This window comes from Triturus cristatus, chromosome 7 (assembly GCF_964204655.1).
Source record: "Triturus cristatus chromosome 7, aTriCri1.1, whole genome shotgun sequence".
Lineage (NCBI taxonomy): Eukaryota > Metazoa > Chordata > Amphibia > Caudata > Salamandridae > Triturus > Triturus cristatus.
Window position 1 is genome coordinate 1,853,757,603 of NC_140590.1, and position 25,351 is coordinate 1,853,782,953.

Genomic DNA, 25,351 nt, shown 5'->3' on the forward strand with positions numbered 1-25,351 from the left:
CATGAGGATATTGATCACAAAGAAAATTTGTTATAACCACAGGGTCTAAACAATTAAATCAGTATGTCACACTTTCCCGTAGTAACACTCAATATTACTTTGAGGCACACGATTTGCACCTCCCTGTAATACTCGTGGTAATCTCTCCATCGGGGATTTGCACCTCCCTGTAATACTCGTGGTAATCTCTCCATCGGGGATTTGCACCTCGCTGTAATACTTGTGGTAATCTCTCCATCGGGGATTTGCACCTCCCTGTAATACTCGTGGTAATCTCTCCATCGGGGATCTGCACCTCGCTGTAATACTCGTGGTAATCTCTCCATCAGGGATTTGCACCTCCCTGTAATACTCGTGGTAATCTCTCCATCGGGGATTTGCACCTCGCTGTAATACTTGTGGTAATCTCTCCATCGGGGATTTGCACCTCCCTGTAATACTCGTGGTAATCTCTCCATCGGGGATCTGCACCTCGCTGTAATACTCGTGGTAATCTCTCCATCGGGGATTTGCACCTCCCTGTAATACTCATGGTAATCTCTCCATCGGGGATTTGCACCTCCCTGTAATACTAGTGGTAATCTCTCCATCGACGTTTCAGTCCCCAGTTGTCTGAAAAGTGCATTCGACCGTCCTCAGGACGAAGTGTTTAATTTTATTAATATGTAGTCGATGGTCAAATAATAAATGTCTAAAGACAAACCAGCCAACATCAGAATTAATCAGTATGAAACTCCTCCATGTCACCAGAAGGACGCGATGAAAGGTGCAGATGAGGAAACTCCAGGGTGCAAAATTGCTGATCAGTGCGTTCTCACCAGTGGTGAATGGATCTAGCCTGGGGGTCCCATCTGATCAAAGACTCCCTGCACCTCCATGGCGTGGAAATGCCACTTACAATCTTCCAGAAGATAGACGTTTAGTTTGTCCACTCTGACATTCAAGGGCCCAGCAAGGTAGTTTGTTGACGAAGAAGATGCTCTGTTGATCCAGCCGCCTTCAGAAAGGGTTTGACCTCCTGCACTGGATCCAGGACCTCACGCCGCCCTGCTTGTTGCAGCACCACATGGTGGTAATGTTGTCTGTTAGCACCTGCACCAGCCTCCTTTTGATGGTTTGCAGGAACACTTTGAGGGCACGATCGATCAGCTGAGCTCCAGATGTTTGATATGTACTTGGCTCTCCGCTGTGATCCAGAGGCCTCTGATTTCCACCTCTCCTAGATGTCCCGCAGAACCCAGCAGTGACATATCCATCACCACAATGAACTCTGGGCGAGGAGAGACGATAGCCTGCCATAGGTCAGGCTGACGTCCACCAGTTACCACAGCATATCCTGCTCTGTCTCCTTCGGAATCTGAATGGAGTCCTGGAGGCTGACCAGATGCTGGACCCACTGGGATCTGAGGATCCACTATGGACCCCAAACATGTCACCTGGTGTTCAGGACAAGGAGAAGATGCAAGGACATGAGATCAAGAAGCCTCAAAGTCCTCGTCACCGAAGCCCAGGACTGATCCTGAAACATCGGGGTCATATCCTGAGTATCTCGGACTCACTGTGGCGGACGAAAGGCACTGGACGCCACCAGGTCCACAGTTGCTTTAGTGAGCTGAAGCCTTTGCATTGGGCTCAGGTGGGACTTCGGTTTGTTGATAAAGAAACCCACTGATGTCAGGAATTCACCCGTCATCTAGAAGTGGTCTACAACTGATGGTGGCGAGCCTTTCTTTAGCAGCTGCTGTTGAGGTTCATGATTATGTGTACTCCCGACCTCGGAAGATAGCAGCGCCCACCATATCCCTTTCATTAGCACCCGAGGGGCCAAGGTGAGACCAAAGGGGGAGAACAGCAAACTGAAGGTGGATTCGGCCCAAATTGACCCGAAGGTAATGCCTGTGGGGCTGCAGAACAGGTGTAGAGAGATATGTATCCTGCAAATCCTAGGATAACCTCCAGTCTACTGACTCCAGAGCAGATAGGATCTGAGCCAGCGTGAGCATTTTGAATTTTGGCATTAAACAGGCAAAGATCTAGAATAGGCCTGAGGCCACTGTCCTCCGATGAAACAAGGAAGTAACACGAATAGCATCCTTCTCCGTTCTCTGATCCTGGCACCCTCTCAGTGGCATCTTTGGAGAGTAAAAGATTGACCTCCGGCTTCAGGATTGCTGAGTGCTCCTCCAAAATTCACTGTGGAGTGGGAAGAAGGTGGTTTGTGGAGGAAATGAAGAGAAGGTCTTAGACCTTTTGAACAATCTGTAAGACTCGGGTGTCTGACGTGTTGGATCTTCAGAGCCGGGTAGGAAACTTCAGCTCAGTCGCAGCTCGCATGACTCGTGGGTGGGGGGGGGGGGGGGGGGGGGGGAGGGGGTCGGGTCACGTGAGGGTTCGTGTGCGGAAAAAGGGGTTAACATTTTTTTTTAAAACTTACCTGGCCTGATCCTGCGCCGTCTCCGCTCGTGGCCGGGTCCCTGCTGCTTTCCAGGAACAGGCATCCTTCCTCCTCTCCTCTAAGCCAATCACAATGCTGCACAGGCAGCGTTGTGATTGGTGCGGACAGCGCCTGGCCAGGCACCTGTAGGGAGGCAATTTTCTCTATGTATGCTGCATGCAGCCTAAATAGAGAAAATCCAGAGGGTGCAGGACTGGTTTGGTCGGCCCCAGAGGGACGACCACACAGTCGGGTACTGAGAGTGGTGCAAGCCACTCCTCCCCAACCCGCCCACCCCCAACCAGGCATACCCTGCTTTCTACTTTCTCGCAGCGCGAGAAGCAAAAACATAAAATGGTATTTCAAATACCATTTTCTGTTTCTGTTTCTCGCATTGCGAGTAAGCAGTGGGGCGACGCTCCTCCGCCCTAATGGAGGAGCCGCCCCTGCTTCAGCTCCTGCCTCCTACCGGCCTGGCTTGACTCGTTAAGAGCAAACTAAAGGGGCTTGGTAGCTACGGCAGCAGGGGAGGAAGAATTGGAAGATTGCAGATCCTGCTGACCTGTACAGTTCCTACCTCTACCCCATCCACAACCTCAAAGACCAAGATGACTGCTGTACAACATGTTGAGTGGGCTGGATATGCCTGTCCCCTAGCCCAGCTGGATATGCCTGTCTGCCAGCCCGGCTGGATTTGCCTGCCTGCTAGACCGGCTGGATTTGCCTGCCTGCTAGCCCGGCTGGATTTGCCTGTCTGCTAGCCCGGCTGGATTTGCCTGTCCGCTAGCCCGGCTAGATTTGCCTGTCTGCTAGCCCTCTGGAGTAACCTCTAATTTTCCCGAACTGGTGGGGAATTTGCTTTCCAGGCGTCAATAATCCAGAGGATCGTTCTATAGAAGGATTGTCTTTATCTTTCTAGTGCAGAATCAGCCTTTTCTCCAAAGAGCCGCGACGTGTGGATGCTTGTGCGTTATCATCAAACATGCTTGACCTCATCCATGCGTGGCTTCCGAGTACAGCACGGATGCCAATACTTATGCCAAATCAGTCTGGAGTTTCCAGGCTAGCAGAGAGTATGTATTCTGCTCCATCCTGGCCTTCGGGTATTGTCTGGGCCAGCAGATCTCTGCGGTCCTCTGGGACCGCCGGCCAGATATCGCTGGCTAAGTCCAATTGATCATGTTTGTACCTGCCTAATAAGCAAACCACATTGCTGGATCTGAGGGCCGCACTAGTTGAAGATAACATTATTTTCCTGAAGGCATCAATCCTTTTGGATTCCCTTCAGCGCCTTGGCACCTTCGGGTTTTAGTGCGCTTTATAAATCCACATCCCATCCTATCCGGGAGATTGACAGGAATAGAATGTGGATGGACCTTATTTGTTGGGGTCATGCATGATCAGGCTCTCCGGGATAGAATGTTTTTTTTTTTTTTTATTTTTTTTTTTAAACTTGTTTTTATTTTATTCATTAGCAGCAGTACAACACAGCAATCGAACACGCAGTTTTCCATAATGACGAGCAATTCAGTGGTCACTGATAAAGACAAATTTGCAGATAACAGTTCCACAACAGTACACATCTTCAATATCCACCACCCCGCTCCCATACCTCTGGGCCCCCCCACTTTAGTCTGAGTCCGAGGCATCCTCTTCAGGATCTGAGGGCGGGTCACAGATGCCACCTCTGTAGTTATTCCACGCCCCCCATACTTTACTCCATTTACTAGGACAGCCCCGTCTAACAAAGGCCAACCTCTCAGCAAACATGGCCTCGTCCATGTCCGTTCCCCATGTAGTGAGTCTCGGCAATTCCCCTGTCCCCCATTTTTGAGCTATGCTGCGTTTGGCTATCATTATCCCTAGCGTGGCCCAGCTCTGCGCCAGGCGCGAGAGGTCATTAGGTTCTCATATATTCAACAGGCAGCGTCTGGGTTCTGGCACCAGTGGGACTCCCCCCGACTGTGACAGCATATGCATCACCCCCTTCCAGTACTCCTGGAGTATGGGGCATTCCCATATGGTATGGAAGAAGTTTCCCACCTCCCCGCAGCCGCGCAAGCAGAACGGATGTGTTGCGCTGCCTATACTGTGCAGAGTGTGCCTGGTGTAGTAGGAGCGGTGTAGGATGCGGAGCTGCACCAGCCGGAGCCTCGATGGTACACCCGCCTCCCGCGGCGAAGCCAACGCCTCCCGCCACTCCGGGTCATCAAATTCCCCCACATCACGGGACCATTTCTCACGGAGAGGGCCCATTGGGTCTGGCAGGTTGTTGATCATCTTGCGGTATGTAAACGATGTGGCCCTTTTCAGCATATAGTCCGTTAATAACCGGTCCTCCAAGGGCGATGCCTCTGGTACCGCCCCACCTGGTGGGGATAGAATGTTTAGTAGTAAGTCCGGATCACTGCGAGCTGGCCTATGCGGCTGAGCCACAGGTTGTCTGACTGGTGGATATAAAAGTGGTTTGAGCCATGTAGTTATTAGAGCATTTATAAGGGCTTCATTCAATAGCAATAATTGCTCCCATGAAGTGGGGTCCTGGTTGGAGTCCGAACGTCTCACCGTACTGGCGTCCAACAGCGGTTGTATCTCAGCTGCCTCCGAACCAATACTGAGAATGAGACGCTTTCCTCTTTCAGTGGTCCATGTGCGGAGTCAAGATCCGTATCACGAGATGTTTGCAGCCCACTGGCATTCAGCAGGTCTAGATATAGCGCATCATCAGTGTAATGATGTGGTAGAGATCCATCCTCAGACCCATCATCAGTGTTCTCAGGGGCCAAATGTCTCTCCTGTAAGAGGTCAGAATCAGAGGCACAGAGAGAATGGTGTCTGTGTTGGCTGTGGCGTTGAGGCTGAGATCTCAGATTAAAGTAGGGCTGTAGAACAACCGGTTGCACTTCAGTAATTTTGTAGCATGAGGTTGGTCTAGGTTGGACCAGCATCGGCTTAGGGTCTGAGATTGGCATGAGCTTCCAGGTCTTCCAGGGAATCGGAGAGGACCTTGGCATCAACGTGAAGTTTGCACAAGAGTCGCTAAAGGCCTGGTAGCCGGTCCTGCCATGGTAGATGGTGCCGGAGCTCAGGTATTTCAGCTGGAGACCACTATGGGTCCATTGGGTCAGAAGGTGCACCCGAGGGATTGAGAATCCCACCACAAATCTGCAGCTTGGGCTCACGAAGCCTGCTATCTGCTGCTGAGTTGATGATGGCCCAGGAAACTTGAGGAGCACTAGCCTAGTTGTGGTATAAGCTTGGATTCTTGGGACTTGGAAAGGGTGCGATTTGTATATTAACACTGTTGTGCCTTTTCGTGGGATTTTGAGTTTCACCTCCTCGGCCCAAATCGCCTCCTGGCGCATGAGTGCACACTTGCTGCAAGCCGTGAAGTCTGAGCACCAAAGACATACCTTGTGCAGCTCCGTAACCGGCACCAGCATCTCCCAGCTTTGGTACGGCTTGAAGCCTATCATGTTCAGTGAAAAAAAAATTCTCCAGCACACTTCCCGCCAATTTCGAAATCATGGGAAGACCCATACAATTGGGAGTGGTGCTCCGGATCCACATCAAAAGGTGCGGAAAGGAAGGAATTGATGTCATCACGCAGGGGTGGCGCTTGTATGCGGCTTCACCCGTCACTCATGAAGCTGTATGGAGTCCGTGTAGAGACGCAGGATGCAGCCTACGTGTGCGCAGTCAAATTGCTAAGACACATCTGCACCAGGGGGTATTCTTTTATTTATTTCTTTACTTTTATAATTTTTATTTTCGTTTTTTTAAGCAATAACAAGAAACATTTGTTCATCTCACTCACAGGTGACATAGTCATAAATGATAAGCAATGATATGTCAGACTTACATTCATGTAAGTACTTCTTCAGACACAGTAAGGGGCCGGATTCAATGTCGGGTGGATTTCCTTCCGCGGGACAACCACTCTGTCCTGGGACCAACCAACACCCGGTAGGCGGTCCTGCCCGCCTCATTAGGAAGCAACTGAACACTGTTCGGTCGCATTCCTACATTTCACTATGGGAGCATGCAGTACAGCCGTAAACTGGACATAATGCATGCTCCCATAGGGAAATGTGAGGGATACTTCATCCCTGCAACCCGTGGTAGGCACCGCAAGGTGCCTGCTACAGGGTGCAGGGATCAATAGGGAGGCACCATAGGTGCTCCCTCAGCCCCCAACCGGAGGCCGTGCACCCAAGGGGGACCCCAAACACGCTTTCCAACATTGTTTTGTAAAGGCCCGCCCTCGAGATTACTGGCCGGATTCCGACTGGCTGATGGGCTCCTGAAGTTCCTCAGAAGCCAGCCATAATGACCGGCCGATTTACTTTCCGACTGCCTAGACCATAATTACGCGGTCGGAAAGTAAAGTGCGCGGCTCATTACGATGCGGCCCTGAAGACTCTGACCGTCGGTTGGAGCCTTTATGGGCTGCATCGTAATTGGCCTTTAAGTTTCATAGATTGAACAGCAATGTACGTTTCTACCATTAATCAAAATACGTTTTTCCGGGGCAGAGTCCCCTTCTTGAGTATTAGGTTCTTGAGTGTCTGGTGGTTTAAGGCTTCCAGAAACCTCTTGCTCGTTCCTTGGGTTGCATAAGGGCAATGTATTGCTTGATAATTATGTGACATAGGCCCTCTCTTTTAACCATGCTGTTTCCCTGGGGGCGACAGGTGACATCCTGCGCGCCTCCACCTGTGCTTGGCCAATAGTATGGCCATTGATGGCAATCGGCAGATGGATTTGGGTAAATCTCAATGCAGCCCTAACAATGCCAATTCCAATGTGGGGTCTAGAGCGACCTCCCGTATCGCTCAGTGTAGAGAACGCCCGCGTCCCCAATATCAGGACAGAGTTGGGCGCTCTCAGGCCATATTCACGAAAGCTGCATTAATTGTCCTGCATTTTTTGCATTGTATGACACTATGTTTAAAATGGGCACTACGATCAGGGGTGTGGAATAGACATGTACACAGGTTAGAAGAATCCATCAGAATGCTTTCACACCTGCCAGTGACTTATCTCTTTCATTTTCAAAAGATGCTTGATTTTTTTTCAGAAAACAAACCATGCCCATAATTTTTTTACAGATCTGTCTTGATTATATAGTTTTAAATGAAGGCATACCTTTGTAATTGTACACATGGCATGAATCGTTGCCCATGCAAAGGGCGGGGAATGCTGCACCTACGCTTGCATTGTAAGTGCTTTCTAGGAGTTTGTCATGATTGACACCTGGATGTTCATCTTACTAAACAGAATGCTGACCAGAACATGAAAGGTCAGCTCCTCACCACAAAACAAAAGGGACATTTTAATTCTGTCTGCAGAAAAGTGACCACATGGAGCCAGATTTGAGCAGAGTTTCCTAACACTACCTCTACATGGAGAAGTAATGAATGTGTCCCTTTAAAGCCCAATTATTGTGGATGAAAGATATGGGGGTGTCTGAGGTGTGGAGAGGACTGCCCCCCACAGTGTTAATAATGCAGCAGCACCAGCAATGAAGACTTGTGACCCACCAGCAGCCCTTCCCAGAGCTCACCACTGTGAAAAGCAATCACACGCACAGGAGGCGTGGAGAGGACTGCCCCCCACAGTGTTAATAATGCAGCAGCACCAGCAGTGAAGACGTGTGACCCACCACCGGCCCTTCCCAGACCTCACCACTGTGAAAAGCAATCACACACACAGGAGGCGTGGAGAGGACTGACCCCCACAGTGTTAATAATGCAGCAGCACCAGCAGTGAAGACGTGTGACCCACCAGCAGCCCTTCCCAGAGCTCACCACTGTGAAAAGCAATCACACACACAGGAGGCGTGGAGAGGACTGACCCCCACAGTGTTAATAATGCAGCAGCACCAGCAGTGAAGACTTGTAACCCACCACCAGCCCTTCCCAGAGCTCACCACTGTGAAAAGCAATCACACACACAGGAGGCGTGGAGAGGACTGCCCCCCACAGTGTTAATAATGCAGCAGCACCAGCAGTGAAGACTTGTGACCCACCCCCAGCCCTTCCCAGAGCTCAGCACTGTGAAAAGCAATCACACACACAGGAGGCGTGGAGAGGACTGACCCCCACAGTGTTAATAATGCAGCAGCACCAGCAGTGAAGACGTGCGACCCACCACCAGCCCTTCCCAGAGCTCACCACTGTGAAAAGCAATCACACACACAGGAGGCGTGGAGAGGACTGACCCCCACAGTGTTAATAATGCAGCAGAACCAGCAGTGAAGACTTGTGACCCACCACCATCTCTTCCCAGAGCTCACCACTGTGAACAGCAATCACACACACAGGAGGCGTGGAGAGGACTGCCCCCCACAGTGTTAATAATGCAGCAGAACCAGCAGTGAAGACTTGTGACCCACCACCATCTCTTCCCAGAGCTCACCACTGTGAAAAGCAATCGCACACACACTGGAGGCGTGGAGAGGACTGCCCCCCACAGTGTTAATAATGCAGCAGCACCAGCAGTGAAGACTTGTGACCCACCACCAGCCCTTCCCAGAGCTCACCACTGTGAAAAGCAATCGCACACACAGGAGGCGTGGAGATGACTGACCCCCACAGTGTTAATAATGCAGCAGCACCAGCAGTGAAGACGTGTGACCTACCACCGGCCCTTCCCAGACCTCACCACTGTGAGAAGCAATCACACGCACAGGAGGCGTGGAGAGGACTGACCCCCACAGTGTTAATAATGCAGCAGCACCAGCAGTGAAGACGTGTGACCCACCACCAGCCCTTCCCAGAGCTCACCACTGTGAAAAGCAATCGCACACACAGGAGGCGTGGAGAGGACTGCCCCCCACAGTGTTAATAATGCAGCAGCACCAGCAGTGAAGACTTGTGACCCACCAGCAGCCCTTCCCAGAGCTCACTAATGTGAAAAGCAATCACACACACAGGAGGCGTGGAGAGGACTGACCCCCACAGTGTTAATAATGCAGCAGCACCGGCAGTGAAGACTTGTGACCCACTACCAGCCCTTCCCAGAGCTCACCACTGTGAAAAGCAATCACACACAGGAGGCGTGGAGAGGACTGACCCCCACAGTGTTAATAATGCAGCAGCACCGGCAGTGAAGACTTGTGACCCACCACCAGCCCTTCCCAGAGCTCACCACTGTGAAAAGCAATCACACACACACAGGAGGCGTGGAGAGGACTGACCCCCACAGTGTTAATAATGCAGCAGCACCAGCAGTGAAGACTTGTGACCCACCAGCAGCCCTTCCCAGAGCTCACCACTGTGAAAAGCAATGACACGCACAGGAGGTGTGGAGAGGACTGCCCCCCACAGTGTTAATAATGCAGCAGCACCAGCAGTGAAGACTTGTGACCCACCAGCAGCCTTTCCCGCAGCTCACCACTGTGAAAAGCAATCACACGCACAGGAGGCGTGGAGAGGACTGCCCCCCACAGTGTTAATAATGCAGCAGCACCAGCAGTGAAGACTTGTGACCCACCACCGGCCCTTCCCAGACCTCACCACTGTGAAAAGCAATCACACACACACTGGAGGTGGGGAGAGGACTGCCCCCCACAGTGTTAATAATGCAGCAGCACCAGCAGTGAAGACTTGTGACCCACCAGCAGCCTTTCCCGCAGCTCACCACTGTGAAAAGCAATCACACACACACTGGAGGTGGGGAGAGGACTGCCCCCCACAGTGTTAATAATGCAGCAGCACCAGCAGTGAAGACTTGTGACCCACCACCAGCCCTTCCCAGAGCTCACCACTGTGAAAAGCAATCACACACACAGGAGGCGTGGAGAGGACTGACCCCCAGAGTGTTAATAATGCAGCAGCACCAGCAGTGAAGACTTGTGACCTACCACCGGCCCTTCCCAGACCTCACCACTGTGAAAAGCAATCACACACACAGGAGGCGTGGAGAGGACTGACCCCCACAGTGTTAATAATGCAGCAGCACCAGCAGTGAAGACGTGTGACCCACCACCGGCCCTTCCCAGACCTCACCACTGTGAGAAGCAATCACACACACAGGAGGTGTGGAGAGGACTGCCCCCCACAGTGTTAATAATGCAGCAGCACCAGCAGTGAAGACGTGTGACCCACCCCCAGCCCTTCCCAGAGCTCACCACTGTGAAAAGCAATCACACACACACTGGAGGTGGGGAGAGGACTGCCCCCCACAGTGTTAATAATGCAGCAGCACCGGCAGTGAAGACGTGTGACCCACCAGCAGCCCTTCCCAGAGCTCACCACTGTGAACAGCAATCACACACACAGGAGGTGTGGAGAGGACCGACCCCCACAGTGTTAATAATGCAGCAGCACCAGCAGTGAAGACGTGTGACCCACCACCGGCCCTTCCCAGAGCTCACTAATGTGAAAAGCAATCACACACACAGGAGGCGTGGAGAGGACCGACCCCCACAGTGTTAATAATGCAGCAGCACCAGCAGTGAAGACGTGTGACCCACCACCGGCCCTTCCCAGAGCTCACCACTGTGAAAAGCAATCACACACACAGGAGGCGTGGAGAGGACTGCCCCCCACAGTGTTAATAATGCAGCAGCACCAGCAGTGAAGACTTGTGACCCACCACCGGCCCTTCCCAGAGCTCACTAATGTGAAAAGCAATCACACACACAGGAGGCGTGGAGAGGACTGCCCCCCACAGTGTTAATAATGCAGCAGTACCAGCAGTGAAGACGTGTGACCTACCACCGGCCCTTCCCAGACCTCACCACTGTGAAAAGCAATCGCACACACAGGAGGCGTGGAGAGGACTGACCCCCCCACAGTGTTAATAATGCAGCAGCACCAGCAGTGAAGACTTGTGACCCACCACCAGCCCTTCCCAGAGCTCACCACTGTGAAAAGCAATCACACACACACAGGAGGCGTGGAGAGGACTGACCCCCACAGTGTTAATAATGCAGCAGCACCAGCAGTGAAGACGTGCGACCCACCACCAGCCCTTCCCAGAGCTCACCACTGTGAAAAGCAATCACACGCACAGGAGGCGTGGAGACGACTGCCCCCCACAGTGTTAATAATGCAGCAGCACCAGCAGTGAAGACTTGTGACCCACCACCAGCCCTTCCCAGAGCTCACCACTGTGAAAAGCAATCACACACACACAGGAGGCGTGGAGAGGACTGACCCCCACAGTGTTAATAATGCAGCAGCACCAGCAGTGAAGACGTGCGACCCACCACCAGCCCTTCCCAGAGCTCACCACTGTGAAAAGCAATCACACGCACAGGAGGCGTGGAGACGACTGCCCCCCACAGTGTTAATAATGCAGCAGCACCAGCAGTGAAGACTTGTGACCCACCACCAGCCCTTCCCAGACCTCACCACTGTGAAAAGCGATCACACACACAGGAGGCGTGGAGAGGACTGCCCCCCACAGTGTTAATAATGCAGCAGCACCAGCAGTGAAGACTTGTAACCCACCACCGGCCCTTCCCAGACCTCACCACTGTGAACAGCAATCGCACACACAGGAGGCATGGAGAGGACTGACCCCCACAGTGTTAATAATGCAGCAGCACCAGCAGTGAAGACTTGTGACCCACCAGCAGCCCTTCCCAGAGCTCACCACTGTGAACAGCAATCACACACACACTGGAGGTGTGGGGAGGACTGCCCCCCACAGTGTTAATAATGCAGCAGCACCAGCAGTGAAGACTTGTGACCCACCACCGGCCCTTCCCAGACCTCACCACTGTGAAAAGCAATCACACACACAGGAGGCGTGGAGAGGACTGCCCCCACAGTGTTAATAATGCAGCAGTACCAGCAGTGAAGACGTGTGACCTACCACCGGCCCTTCCCAGACCTCACCACTGTGAAAAGCAATCGCACACACAGGAGGCGTGGAGAGGACTGACCCCCACAGTGTTAATAATGCAGCAGCACCAGCAGTGAAGACTTGTGACCCACCACCAGCCCTTCCCAGAGCTCACCACTGTGAAAAGCAATCACACACACACAGGAGGCGTGGAGAGGACTGACCCCCACAGTGTTAATAATGCAGCAGCACCAGCAGTGAAGACGTGCGACCCACCACCAGCCCTTCCCAGAGCTCACCACTGTGAAAAGCAATCACACGCACAGGAGGCGTGGAGACGACTGCCCCCCACAGCGTTAATAATGCAGCAGCACCAGCAGTGAAGACGTGTGACCCACCACCAGCCCTTCCCAGAGCTCACCACTGTGAAAAGCAATGACACGCACAGGAGGCGTGGAGACGACTGACCCCCACAGTGTTAATAATGCAGCAGCACCAGCAGTGAAGACTTGTGACCCACCAGCAGCCCTTCCCAGAGCTCACCACTGTGAAAAGCAATCACACACACACAGGAGGCGTGGAGAGGACTGACCCCCACAGTGTTAATAATGCAGCAGCACCAGCAGTGAAGACTTGTGACCCACCACCAGCCCTTCCCAGAGCTCACCACTGTGAAAAGCAATCACACACACACAGGAGGCGTGGAGAGGACTGACCCCCACAGTGTTAATAATGCAACAGAACCAGCAGTGAAGACGTGTGACCCACCACCAGCCCTTCCCAGAGCTCACCACTGTGAAAAGCAATCACACACACAGGAGGCGTGGAGAGGACTGACCCCCACAGTGTTAATAATGCAGCAGCACCAGCAGTGAAGACGTGCGACCCACCACCAGCCCTTCCCAGAGCTCACCACTGTGAAAAGCAATCACACGCACAGGAGGCGTGGAGACGACTGCCCCCCACAGTGTTAATAATGCAGCAGCACCAGCAGTGAAGACTTGTGACCCACCACCGGCCCTTCCCAGACCTCACCACTGTGAAAAGCAATCACACACACAGGAGGCGTGGAGAGGACTGACCCCCACAGTGTTAATAATGCAGCAGCACCAGCAGTGAAGACGTGTGACCCACCACCAGCCCTTCCCAGAGCTCACTAATGTGAAAAGCAATCACACACAGGAGGTGTGGAGAGGACTGCCCCCCACAGTGTTAATAATGCAGCAGCACCAGCAGTGAAGACTTGTAACCCACCACCGGCCCTTCCCAGACCTCACCACTGTGAACAGCAATCACACACACAGGAGGCGTGGAGAGGACTGCCCCCCACAGTGTTAATAATGCAGCAGCACCAGCAGTGAAGACTTGTGACCCACCAGCAGCCCTTCCCAGAGCTCACCACTGTGAACAGCAATCACACACACACTGGAGGTGTGGGGAGGACTGTCCCCCACAGTGTTAATAATGCAGCAGCACCGGCAGTGAAGACTTGTGACCCACCAGCAGCCCTTCCCAGAGCTCACCACTGTGAACAGCAATCACACACACACTGGAGGTGTGGGGAGGACTGTCCCCCACAGTGTTAATAATGCAGCAGCACCAGCAGTGAAGACTTGTGACCCACCCCCAGCCCTTCCCAGAGCTCACCACTGTGAAAAGCAATCACACACACCGGAGGTGTGGAGAGGGCTGCTCCCCACAGTGTTAATAATGCAGCAGCACCAGCAGTGAAGACGTGCGACCCACCACCAGCCCTTCCCAGAGCTCACCACTGTGAAAAGCAATCACTCACACAGGAGGCGTGGAGAGGACTGACCCCCACAGTGTTAATAATGCAGCAGCACCAGCAGTGAAGACTTGTGACCCACCACCAGCCCTTCCCAGAGCTCACCACTGTGAAAAGCAATCACACACACACAGGAGGCGTGGAGAGGACTGACCCCCACAGTGTTAATAATGCAGCAGCACCAGCAGTGAAGACTTGTGACCCACCCCCAGCCCTTCCCAGAGCTCACCACTGTGAAAAGCAATCACACGCACAGGAGGCGTGGAGAGGACTGACCCCCACAGTGTTTATAATGCAGCAGAACCAGCAGTGAAGACGTGTGACCCACCAGCAGCCCTTCCCAGAGCTCACCACTGTGAACAGCAATCGCACACACAGGAGGTGGGGAGAGGACTGCCCCCCACAGTGTTAATAATGCAGCAGCACCAGCAGTGAAGACTTGTGACCCACCAGCAGCCCTTCCCAGAGCTCACCACTGTGAAAAGCGATCACACACACCGGAGGCGTGGAGATGACTGTAGTGGGTTGCTTGCTGCTCAGCCAGTTTGCCGCCCTTCCTGGTCTGTTTGTGCTGCTAGTTGGAGGCGACTTCTTATGATGGTTTCTGGTTTGAAGTGAACTGAAAGTTGTATATGTCTGGTGGGTTTTTACTGGTGTTATTCATTTAAAACTGAAACCCATTTCATTAATTGGTGATTCACTGCACCCCTTAATAGCTGCAAATCACACCTCTATACCTGCAATGAAATATGTCTGCTCACTATCAGTTTAATACCTCGACGCCCTGGACACACCAAAATGCCCACCCCCCCGCTGGCCTACTTGTATGATAAGGAGTTCTCCTCTGCCTGTGCTAGTTCCCAGCCTGCTTCCTGTTTCTTCTACAGCCCGTGGGGTTGCCTCTATCCACGGTCGGAGAGGTTCCCACGTGAACTTACCTGCTGACAGTCACTTTTGTCAATGCACGCCTGTTTTTGCGTTCTGGTGTGTACTGCTAGTAATCGTTCTTTGGCAATGTGCAGTGGTTTCGTCGGTCTTTATTTGTGGTACTGCATCACTGCTTCTACCCAGTGTGCTGCCTCCACCACAGTCTGCGCTCCCACATAGGGCGATCTCTGCACGCTTTGCGTTCACCAGGGATGGTTCTGTACTTTTGTACATCGCTTTCTTTAATTTACTTATGTGTGAATATGGGGCTGTCGCAGCCTTCCTCTGCAGTCTCTGCCTGCATGGTTAGCTGAGGTTTGACTCCTGTTCCTCTGTGAGTGCTCCTTACTGTCGCCTGATCACTGACCCTGTGTGGTTTGTGGTCCTACAACTCTCGTTTCATTCTTTGCTTTGAAGCACCTTGGACTTCATTCCAGGGCTGCTCTCTGCGCTGCCTGTTCGCTTCTCGCTCCCCCGCTTTGGTTACTTCCAAACCGCCCTGTGCCTCTTGTTATGTCTGATGTTGTGCTGCACGGTTGTGTGTTGACATTGCACAAGGCCCAGTGAAATATGGCTTATAGTTTTGCTTTTTTTTCCAGGCCCTCTCATTGCCACATTTTCATGGAGAACCAAAGATAAGTCCAGGCGGAGCCCCGGGGGTCAGCAGGCCCCGGACCGTGGATTGTCCGGCACACACTCCACAGGTGGGTGAGAAGGGTTGGCATGCTCTGAACAGGGGTGCAGGGATCCCGGGGTTCTAAAACTAAACCCTGCACACCAGACACACCAGCAGCAAAGAAGGACACTGCACCCCATTGAGGTTTACAAACCGAAACCTTGGAGTGCCTCAGATAGTTAGAATGGAGCAGGCCAGTCCATCGCCCTTCCCCCTCCTGGTCCTTGGGTTCTGACTTTTAATTATATAATGCATTTATAACATTTTATGTAGCACGAACATGACGTGTGAGGGTGTCAGAGCGCTTTACAAATAAATGATCGGAACAAAAAGGAAACGACAACGTAATCCTGAGAGGTAAAAACTGTAGGTAATATCTCTAGAACAGGTCGATGGGACACTGGGCAGGCTCCGAGGGACACTGGGAAGGCTCCGAGGGACACTGGGCAGGCTCTGAGGGACACTGGGCAGGCTCCGAGGGACACTGGGCCGGCTCCGAGGGACACTGGGCAGGCTCTGAGGGACACTGGGCAGGCTCTGAAGGACACTGGGCAGGCTCTGAAGGACACTGGGCAGGCTCTGAAGGACACTGGGCAGGCTCCGAGGGACACTGGGCAGGCTCCGAGGGACACTGGGCAGGCTCCGAGGGACACTGGGCAGGCTCTGAGGGACACTGGGCAGGCTCTGAGGGACACTGGGCAGGCTCCGAGGGACACTGGGCAGGCTCCGAGGGACACTGGGCAGGCTCTGAGGGACACTGGGAAGGCTCTGAGGGACACTGGGCAGGCTCTGAGGGACACTGGGCAGGCTCTGAGGGACACTGGGCAGGCTCCGAGGGACACTGGGCCGGCTCCGAGGGACACTGGGCAGGCTCCGAGGGACACTGGGCAGGCTCCGACGCTCTAGTAATAATCATGGGAGTAGATCAAAGGACAAGGTGATCAGGAAAAGGATGTCTACAATGGGGAGCTTTAGGGGGAAAAATAAAGCCAGGTCGCCCTCCACTCATAAATCACTCAAACAACAAAGACCCGGCTTGTAAAAAAAAAGGGCAGTTTTTATTTTTTGCAAAGGAAAGGATATTCTCTCGGGGGTATGTACCTCCACCCAGCAGCAGGCCATATGTCCAGTTATTGGCCAGTCCTAAATGCTACATATATTCTTATTTGGAAAAAAAAAATGTATGCGGGCTATCTGAAAAAAATACAACCCTAACCACAAAATGTACGTATAGGACACTTCGAAAGTAAGTTGAAAGGTCAGGAAGCACCTCACGTCCCAACACCAGGGAGGCTACCGGCAGGTTCTCACCAGCATGCCCACGTTTATCATCATTGGTTGCTTACTCACTGAAAAGATAGAACGCGTGTCCAGAAAGAAGCCAGAGAGGGTGAGGAAAAATGTGTAACTCCAGACAGAAAAAACCCAGTGATTAATTCAGGACAGTAGGTCACACAATTAAAATTGAGATAAGACTCACAATTAACATTGCCCTCTTTATTCACACGTGTGAGCTTTCTCAAATTAAAAGCACAGCATGTTGCAAACCTTTACAAAGTAGGCCAACATGTTTCATTGCCTGTGCTTCGTCAGGGCGCGAGGTTTGATAGTCGCCTCACTGGACAATCAACTTTGTTATGCGGATTGGCGGTTGGAAGCCGCGCCCTGACGAAATTCTCAGTAGGAATGAATTTGTATCGTCATATAAGGGTGTGTTTGGCACTACTTCAACCAACATGATTCTGCTTCTCATAACTTTTATCGAATTTAAATAAGATTTAAAAACCTTCAAGCTTCTGCCTGTGCCTCACCCGTGACCCTAAACCAGGGATCCTCGGGGTGCGGAATGGCATTTCAGGCGGTACATCTGAGAGGGAACATATGTACTGTATGCATAACAGGGATCCGGCAAGACTTTTGTAGGGGGTGCATATATTAAACATTTCCTAGAGGTACAGGGCATAGAAAACCTGCCCTAAACTAATTGTAACTTAAAGTTAACCCTAAAGCTAACCTTAATTCTATTTCTGATTAGATGAAAGTTAAGAAAGCAGAGACTTCCTAATCCCTGAAAGGAAATCAATGCAAATATTACATAGATCCATTTGCAAATATACACGTGTTTGCTAATGCGAAAGCCTCCAAGCAGGGCCATGTGCACTTGCTGGCAGGTTTTTTCTTTGTCCTCCTTAAAGTATTTGTCACCGTAGAGCTGCCCAAGCGCCTCACAAGCCGCAGTGACTGTTTGCTACTTCTGGACTTCCCGTGGGTGGGACATTCTGCAGCAGGGAATTGTCTGGAACCTGCCCCAAACCCCTACAATCCCCACATAAAAGAAAGAGGCGTGGGCTGTGCCAGGGCGCAAATACATGTGTTCTGGCCCTGCTCCCAACAAGGGTTGGTACAGCTGTGGGGCACAGCTGGGAAGCAGCGTCAGATTGGTAATGCGGGTGATGAGGCCGGATTCTTGACTACCTGGTTATCTCCAAGAATCCTCTCAGGTCGCCAGGATCTTTTTATCTGCTAAATAGTGTAGAGGGGAGGAAATATAATTATTAAAACATAATCGCCAAAATTAGATCTCATTTGGAAAGGACCACTGACTCCGAATCTAAAATTTGTAGGATTTTATTACAACCAAAAATAACTGCACATACAAACAACTCCGCACAAGGTGAAGAAGATAGATGGGCACTAATACAAACGCCAATCTGCGCAAAAGTCTCATACGACTCAGAACAAAAAGAATGACAAGATCAAGAAGCATAAGAAATGCAATGGTAAATCCAATATCTATATTAGGAATCATTAGCCTAAAGAAAATCCGTTAGTCTTCCCCTACTCTACCTGTAAGGTGACATCCCTACTTAACATTTCCTTCCCAGGCAAGAGAAGAAAAGGTGTCAGAAGTGAAGACTTCCTTAGAAGTACATTCACTTAGTCAGAGCTCGTTCTAAGATGCTCTTTCTAGCTCGATTAATATGCGGGTGCTGACTAACGGTGAATATGGTGCACCCCTACAAATTTCAGAATAACATGACGCTCTATCACGGGCACTCGGGCAATGCCCAAGGGGCCGGTATCTGAATTCCGCTGTGGGCTGCTTTTTTGAGCGGCCTGGGGGGCGATTTGGCGGTTTCTGCATTGTTCGATGCCGCCAGCGGCCCAGTGGGTGCCTGAGTGGCTTTTCTGGAGGCAGATGGGCGTCCATTACCTCCCTTTTATCAACGGCAGAGGTTTCACTCCCTTCACTCCCCATGCTGGGCCGGCCCTTTAATATATGCATATGGAGCGCGTGCAGGCGGCCTGAGCAAGAGTGGCCTCACTTGTTTTCAGATGTGTTTCACCGGCGTAAACTAATCTGTGCATTTTGTGAATCCCTCCCCCTCACCCCCTACCCTTTATATGCAAATGTGGGCCACTTTTTTATAGCGTGCCCGGGCCGATTTTTAATCCCAATCCAACCCTGCTGGGAAGGCGTGGTGTGGATGGCATCGCTGGGTGGATCTTGTTGGGGGCGGACAAGGGTGGGCACAATATTTTACCACACTTAGCTCAGAGCAGGGGGTGAAGGACAGTGCCCACGCAGTGCCAGTCCACACACTGCTCTGAACATTCCTAAGTGGGAGTTTTGTAAACTATTCCTTTTTTTAAATTTCATTCTTCTCGCTTCGGGCAGCTTCAAAGTTTTTAAAAAGTTGGTTGACTTTGAAACTAGGCACACCCCTAATAAAACCTGTTTCTAATTTACTCAGTAGTCTAGTACTAAACTAGTCTTGACATAAGTGATTACCACTTAACTCTTAATTTGCTGTATACAGAAGAGTCTCGACGTCATAGTGCCTCCTGCTGGCAGAGAGTGTGAACAGTAGCTTATTGTTCCGAATGCAACTACCACGTCAGCAGCGAAAGGCCCAGTCTATTTTTTTTTAATGCAGTTTTATATAGCGCAAACTTGACCCGATATCGGGTATCGGAGCGCTGTACATGAGCACCAGTTGCGTTACACAAGGACACATTCATTTTTGTTAGGCATGGGGAAGTTAAGTGATTTGCCCAGAATCACAGGATGTTCAGCGTCATCGCCGAGACTTGAACCAGGTTCCCCAGATTCGAGGGCGACCGCCCTAGCCGTTAGGCCAACTCCTCTTCTCCCTTTTGTTGTAAAATGCAGCCAGCAGTGGGGGGGGGGGGTATTAGTGGTGGAATCCGTCTGTACTGCATGGGCGCACTTCAGTGCAGCAGGACAGCGATCATGTTACCAGGCATGCGGACCAGATCTAATGGTAACGTATGTTCAACGCTGTCAAATCTGTTTTTGCAGCAAATTACAAGTTGCACAAAAGAGTGTTTATTTTTAAATTGCAATTCCCAGATGCATCGTGGATATCTGCAGTAGGACGATCACTCACGTCAGTTTGTTCAACAGACTAAGTATGAACAAGAAAGTCTGGTGGGGCAGAGGGATGGTGTGGTCATGTATTCTAAGGAATAAAATACCCTTTATGTCATGCAAAGATAATATTGCTAGCCACCTCAGTGTCCCGTGACTTTATAAATGAATTTGGCCTCATGCCTCTGTGTGGTCATTAAACTCCTTGTTGACTGCTCATAAGACACGGCAGGGGGTACTTTATCCCATATATTGCATCTGAAAATTCATAGACATTACATTATACAAAAAGAAGCCAGTTTGAAAGCATGCTACTAACTCAGTGTTTGATTTACAGGTTCTGTGACTGCCAGTTCTGCAGTATCACTGGAAATAAAAGTAGAGGAACGGCGAATTCCGAAGCGCCCTCAGGAGGCGACTGGAAGGGAAGGCGTGCGCGATCCCGGCACAGGTCAGGCAGAAGACGTGGAATGTTTGGGGCTGGAGGGATCACAGCCCTTCTATTCAGTCACTCATAAAGTACCAAGTATTCTATTGAAATGAATTGTAGACATACAATGTTTTAGTAATGGAAAGTAAAGAAGGACAAATGCTACATCCTCTGTAAATATCACTGTGCACAGATGGCCCCTGTGAGCTCATCCATCGCAGGAGCCGAGGAGGACCAACGCAGCACCCTCTGTAACCTTCGCCATTCCCGGCTTAGAAGCACCTACCTGATTGTTACCTCTCACACAGAAGTACTGTTGCTGTACACAGTTAGTAAAAACCCTAGATTATTTTACTTTCAGACTAACAAGCGGAAGCTTTAGCACAGATCTTAAAAGCGATCCAATCCTACTAATGACAATGAGATCGCTTCGTAAAAGGCGGTTCCTATTGTCTGTTCTTAGGCCTTCACCAGGACACTTGTGACTTTTAATGACAATGGTCTGTGCTCTTTATAGGATCCTATGGCAAAGCCCTGTAGGTTCTTCGTTAAAATCCCTATTGCAAATTCAGAGAATGGTCTCTCCCCGCTCTTACAAACTCTCACTTCGCTGCTGGGATCCAGTACGAGGCTCGCATTTACTCACCAGCAACTCTCCCTTCTTTGCCGCACATCCTTAAACTACAAACATCCCTACAATAGCCTTACTTTGTCTCCTGGATTATTAATCACTTTCTGCAGGTTCACTTTCCGTGACCAGAACCTGTTGAACATTGCCAGGTGACATGTGTGTTACAGGCATGCCGTAGGGCGCACTACTCTTCTGACCACTCTTCATCACCTAGATCAACACGCTCCAGCCTCCCACCGTAGGCTGGATCCACCACGCTTTGGTGTCATCTCTACAATAATTCCGACAGCAGCTGGAAAAAGGCCACATTTCCCAAAGCGTCCAACATGTACTCTTGCCTCCTGGGCACTCCTGCAAAGATGGTGGATGATGGGCGCTTGGCTATCTGGAGGACGGTTTGCCTGACCATCCTTCATTACTCTGCTCTAGCTCCATGTATTATATATATCATGGTGTCCAAAAAGTAAACGAGAGGGGGATGCTTTCTGTCCTGGATCCACACCTGTGAATAAATCTCCTGCTGAGCTCCATCACACTCGACAGGATCGACCTTTCAGGTAACATCTCAAAACCCGCGATCTTCGAGAATGTAGGCTTCAGTATCTTAGCTGTTTTTAAACATGCTTACCCCAAACAGCCCCATGGGTGAATGAGGTCTCCATGACCACCTCAACCAATGACAGTTCACTCTTCAGCTAACCCTGTTTGTTGGCTTCACCCTTCCTGCAGGTCGCGTAGCGCCGTGCTGACAGGAGCGGCAAGGCTGCCTCAGGTTGTGAGACAATCCTCACTACATCCCCTTTTCCTTGCACTCTCATGCCTCAAGTGTAAAATAAGGCTGTGGATTGAAAGGTGGCCTACATCCTTGAGTCAAACCTTCTTTCCTTGTGTTCCGCTGCCGGCCCTCCCCACCATGAAGCCAGATCCCTTCGCGGATGCATGCCTGGAGCTGGACCCTGCCCGTGCATTAGAAGACCCCCCTGCACTCTGTTCCAAAGCTCAGGACACATGCTGCCCCCTCCCAAAGGTCAGGAGTTCCTCTGTGCTCTGCCCTCTGGGATGCATCTGCTGGAAAGGTCTGCATTTGGGGCAGGAGGCGCAGGAGCTGAAGACCATACTCCATAGGTCCTTTCAGCCTTTGCCGCTCCCCTGCCCGTCGCCACCAGAGGACTCCTTCGCAGTTTCACAGGCCAGCTGCTCTTTTTCTCCATTATTCACCAGCCAGTTTCACGCGCTTTCCTGATTTCTGACAGTGGCAAGAACCCTTTGAACTCTGGTTTGTTCATAGACCCGGTGCCTTTGTATTTGCATACATTAATGTATAGATACGCTCCCTCGGCTGTCGTGTAATTCATGTTTCTTTTTGCTTTTGAGTGAGTAACTGCACCTGAATTTACTGCACCCTCCTTCGCGTGGCCGACGCGTTCCTGGAGCGGTTTTCCTAACGCAGTGTTTCTCTGGGCTTTGTAGCAGCCAAGGCTTACTTGTCAGTATCCGCAGGGAGTACTGTTGTTAACCACTAATGTGTCAAGATGTCAGATAGTACTACAACTGAGCTGACGTTTGTACCTGTGACTTTCCAGCTTTAACTAGGCGAGCAGGGCAGCTTTATTCCAGCAGGCGGCAGTGGGATTGGAGCTCGGGCATCACGCGGCGATCACAGGCCCCGGAACCGCACCCCTTGAACAGATCGGGGTTTGATCGGCAGAAGGAGGAGACAAGAATGATACAGGAGGGCGCTCCACGGAACACAAGATGGTCGACACACATTCGACGTAGGTGGAAATACGTCCCAGTAAATCTGAAGCTGTGTCTAGTATGACAACACTGTGCCATCTGCCCCTGGACTCGAAGACATCTGCCCTCGAGGGGTGCTTTCTCGAATCTAGGAGGTACTCGTTCTGGGGGGTAGCTTTAGATCAAAGTCATGTCTAGGGTGGAAGGGGGAACATTACAGAGGATCATTCTCCATGTGAAACACAGCGCGAGGACCAACATCCATTGATAAACAGAGAGTTCACGTCATAGGGCCACGCGAACTAGAGGCAGCGTCAAGGTTCCTTAGACCAACCATTGGCAAGAGTCTGCCTCTGGTATATCAGGCCTGCACTATCGGGGAGGTGCAATCGCCAAGCGATAATAGGACAATATCAGGGACTCAGTCATTGGGCCTTGGTTTGCTGTTGGAGACACTGAGGCTGGTGAAAGTGCAAAGTTTCTCTCTTTAGATTTTAAAGAAAGTAAACTAAGGAGACAGCCTGGGTGCCACGCCACTGGAAGAAGACGCCCCAAGAGCAAGAGGGGTTATGGATCCCCGATTTTAATTGTAATTAGTCTTTTTAATTATGGGGGAAATCACCTTTCCTTATATATTATAAGCTTGACTTGCTGCCATTATTTGAATATGGCACCATGTACCTGCTAAACCGTGAGCTTTGCTTGGGCTCTGACCTTTAAACATGGCGTCGGATTGGGTGACCCCAGTTGGCATGTTTCACTTTCAGGTCTGCCTACAGTCCTATTGTGCAGGAAGTGCAGCAGTGGCATAGACGTGAGCTGCCACATACATGCCACAGTGCAGAATTCATGAGCCAGTTAAAGAGCCTGACTTCCCAGGCCTCCCTGTGATTGGAGCAGTAGCTAGCACACATCGAAGGAAACCATTTGGACATGCTTACATACTTAGGTCTCCCATGGGCAGCGTTGCAAGCCTGTAACTTATGCTGCAAAAGTAGCACATGCCTAATATTTAGTTTGGTATGTCTTTGCAGAAACATGATGGGAAACCTCGTTGTCTCCACTGACATTTATTTCTATAGTAAAAGTCATATTTTTTATAGCTAGGCTTAGGAAGCATCTACAGTAATCATCTGCACACCTCTGTTATATTTATCAAAAATCAAATTCACTAGTAAGCATAGATTTTTGTAGCATGTACTGCACAGATGACATTATTAAAATGTGTTTTTCTCTTTCTAAAAACCTGGTTAGTAATCCGTTATTTCCGCCAGGATCTCCCTTCTCTTGATGGGGTGAAAAGTGTTCCTCTGGGGAGACCAATAGGCCTAGCCTGCCAGTCGTCCTCAGCCAGGAAGGCAGAGATGAGTTTCTTGCAGGTGAGGACGGAGGCAGACATGAACCGTAAAAGGCAACGCAAGTACCCAGCGGAGCCCTGGTTGTAGGCCCGGTTAGAGGGCACTGGGCTCAAGGTGTTTGGAAGTGGCCTGTTCCTGGCCATGTCCTCTAGGCTCGCGACAGGAGGGGCCTCGGCCTCGAAACACCAGAGTTGGGTTCCAAGGTTGGTCTCCTCAGTTTACTAGGATGGTCCCTGGGGACAATCCAAAGCTCCGCCCACCTACATCGGGTCCTTTTATCTTGAAGCCCTCTCCTGCAGAGTTCTCCGAGGCTGGGTGGAGGAAAGTGACCAGGAACGCTGCAGGGGTGGGCTGGTTAAGCTGTTGGATTTTCTTGGTACTAGATTAGGAGTTACCACCAATCACTAGTTAGTGGCCCTTCGTAAAACAAGGTTCTTCTCAGCAGTATCTCAGAGTACAACCAGACACGGAGAACATCAGAGGAGCGTGGCTGCTGTTTGCCGGATGAGAGGCTGAGGCCAAACCGGAAAAGAACCAACCTGCTGTCTGCTGTAGGAGGAGCCTGAGGCCGGTCCCTGCTTTCCTCTTGTACCAAAGAATGGTAAAGGCTTCTCGAGGGTCTCAGCTAGCTCTGCGTGGTCCCAGGAACCTAACCGATAGAGAGGGCATCTTTCCTGTGATGAGCCAGTAGGCACTGGGACCTGTCCTGGAGCCCTGGCTGGAATGAGCGGCGGAGCTTGCCTCCATCACCTGCATCCCTGGATGCAAGCTGATCCCAGAAGTGAGAGCTTTGGGAGAAAACAGGAAGGAATTATCTAGCACCTGAAGGAAGTGGGACGCTTGACCGAAAGAAGCAAAGCGCCTTGAAGATAGATGGCACATTCGAAGAAGGACTCCGCAGATCAGAGGAACTGGGCGATGCCATGGCCCTGAGAAGGCAGGGTTAGTGAGGTCTGTCTCCCTCACCCTCCGGGATCTGTGAATTCACCTTCCCAGAAAACTCATTCAAGACCGGAAGCATTGGAGTGTGAGTGTACCTACCTGAAAGGTGAGTGTCCCTGCCAGCCTGGCCTGTGAGGGGCAGCACAGTGCTAGTAACTGCTTATTGTGTGTTTGTGCACCAATGGCCTTTAGTGGCCACGTTTGGTAATACACACAGACCTGCATCGCCTTTTATACCA

General features: G+C 51.1%; 1 protein-coding gene across 3 annotated transcripts in view; it reads left to right on the forward strand.

Annotated features, from left to right (window-relative positions):
- The window catches only part of LOC146813454 (uncharacterized), a 73,095-nt gene that overhangs the window by 20,998 nt on the left and 26,746 nt on the right, over nucleotides 1–25,351 (forward strand). For 2 of the 3 annotated variants that reach the window (XM_085620223.1, XM_085620224.1), the window contains exons 3-4: nucleotides 15,545–15,649; nucleotides 20,352–20,465. In XM_085620223.1, the coding sequence (XP_085476349.1) occupies nucleotides 15,545–15,649; nucleotides 20,352–20,465 (219 nt within the window). The remainder of the gene's footprint in view (nucleotides 1–15,544; nucleotides 15,650–20,351; nucleotides 20,466–25,351) is intronic. The other variant, XM_085620225.1, reaches the window with a different exon arrangement.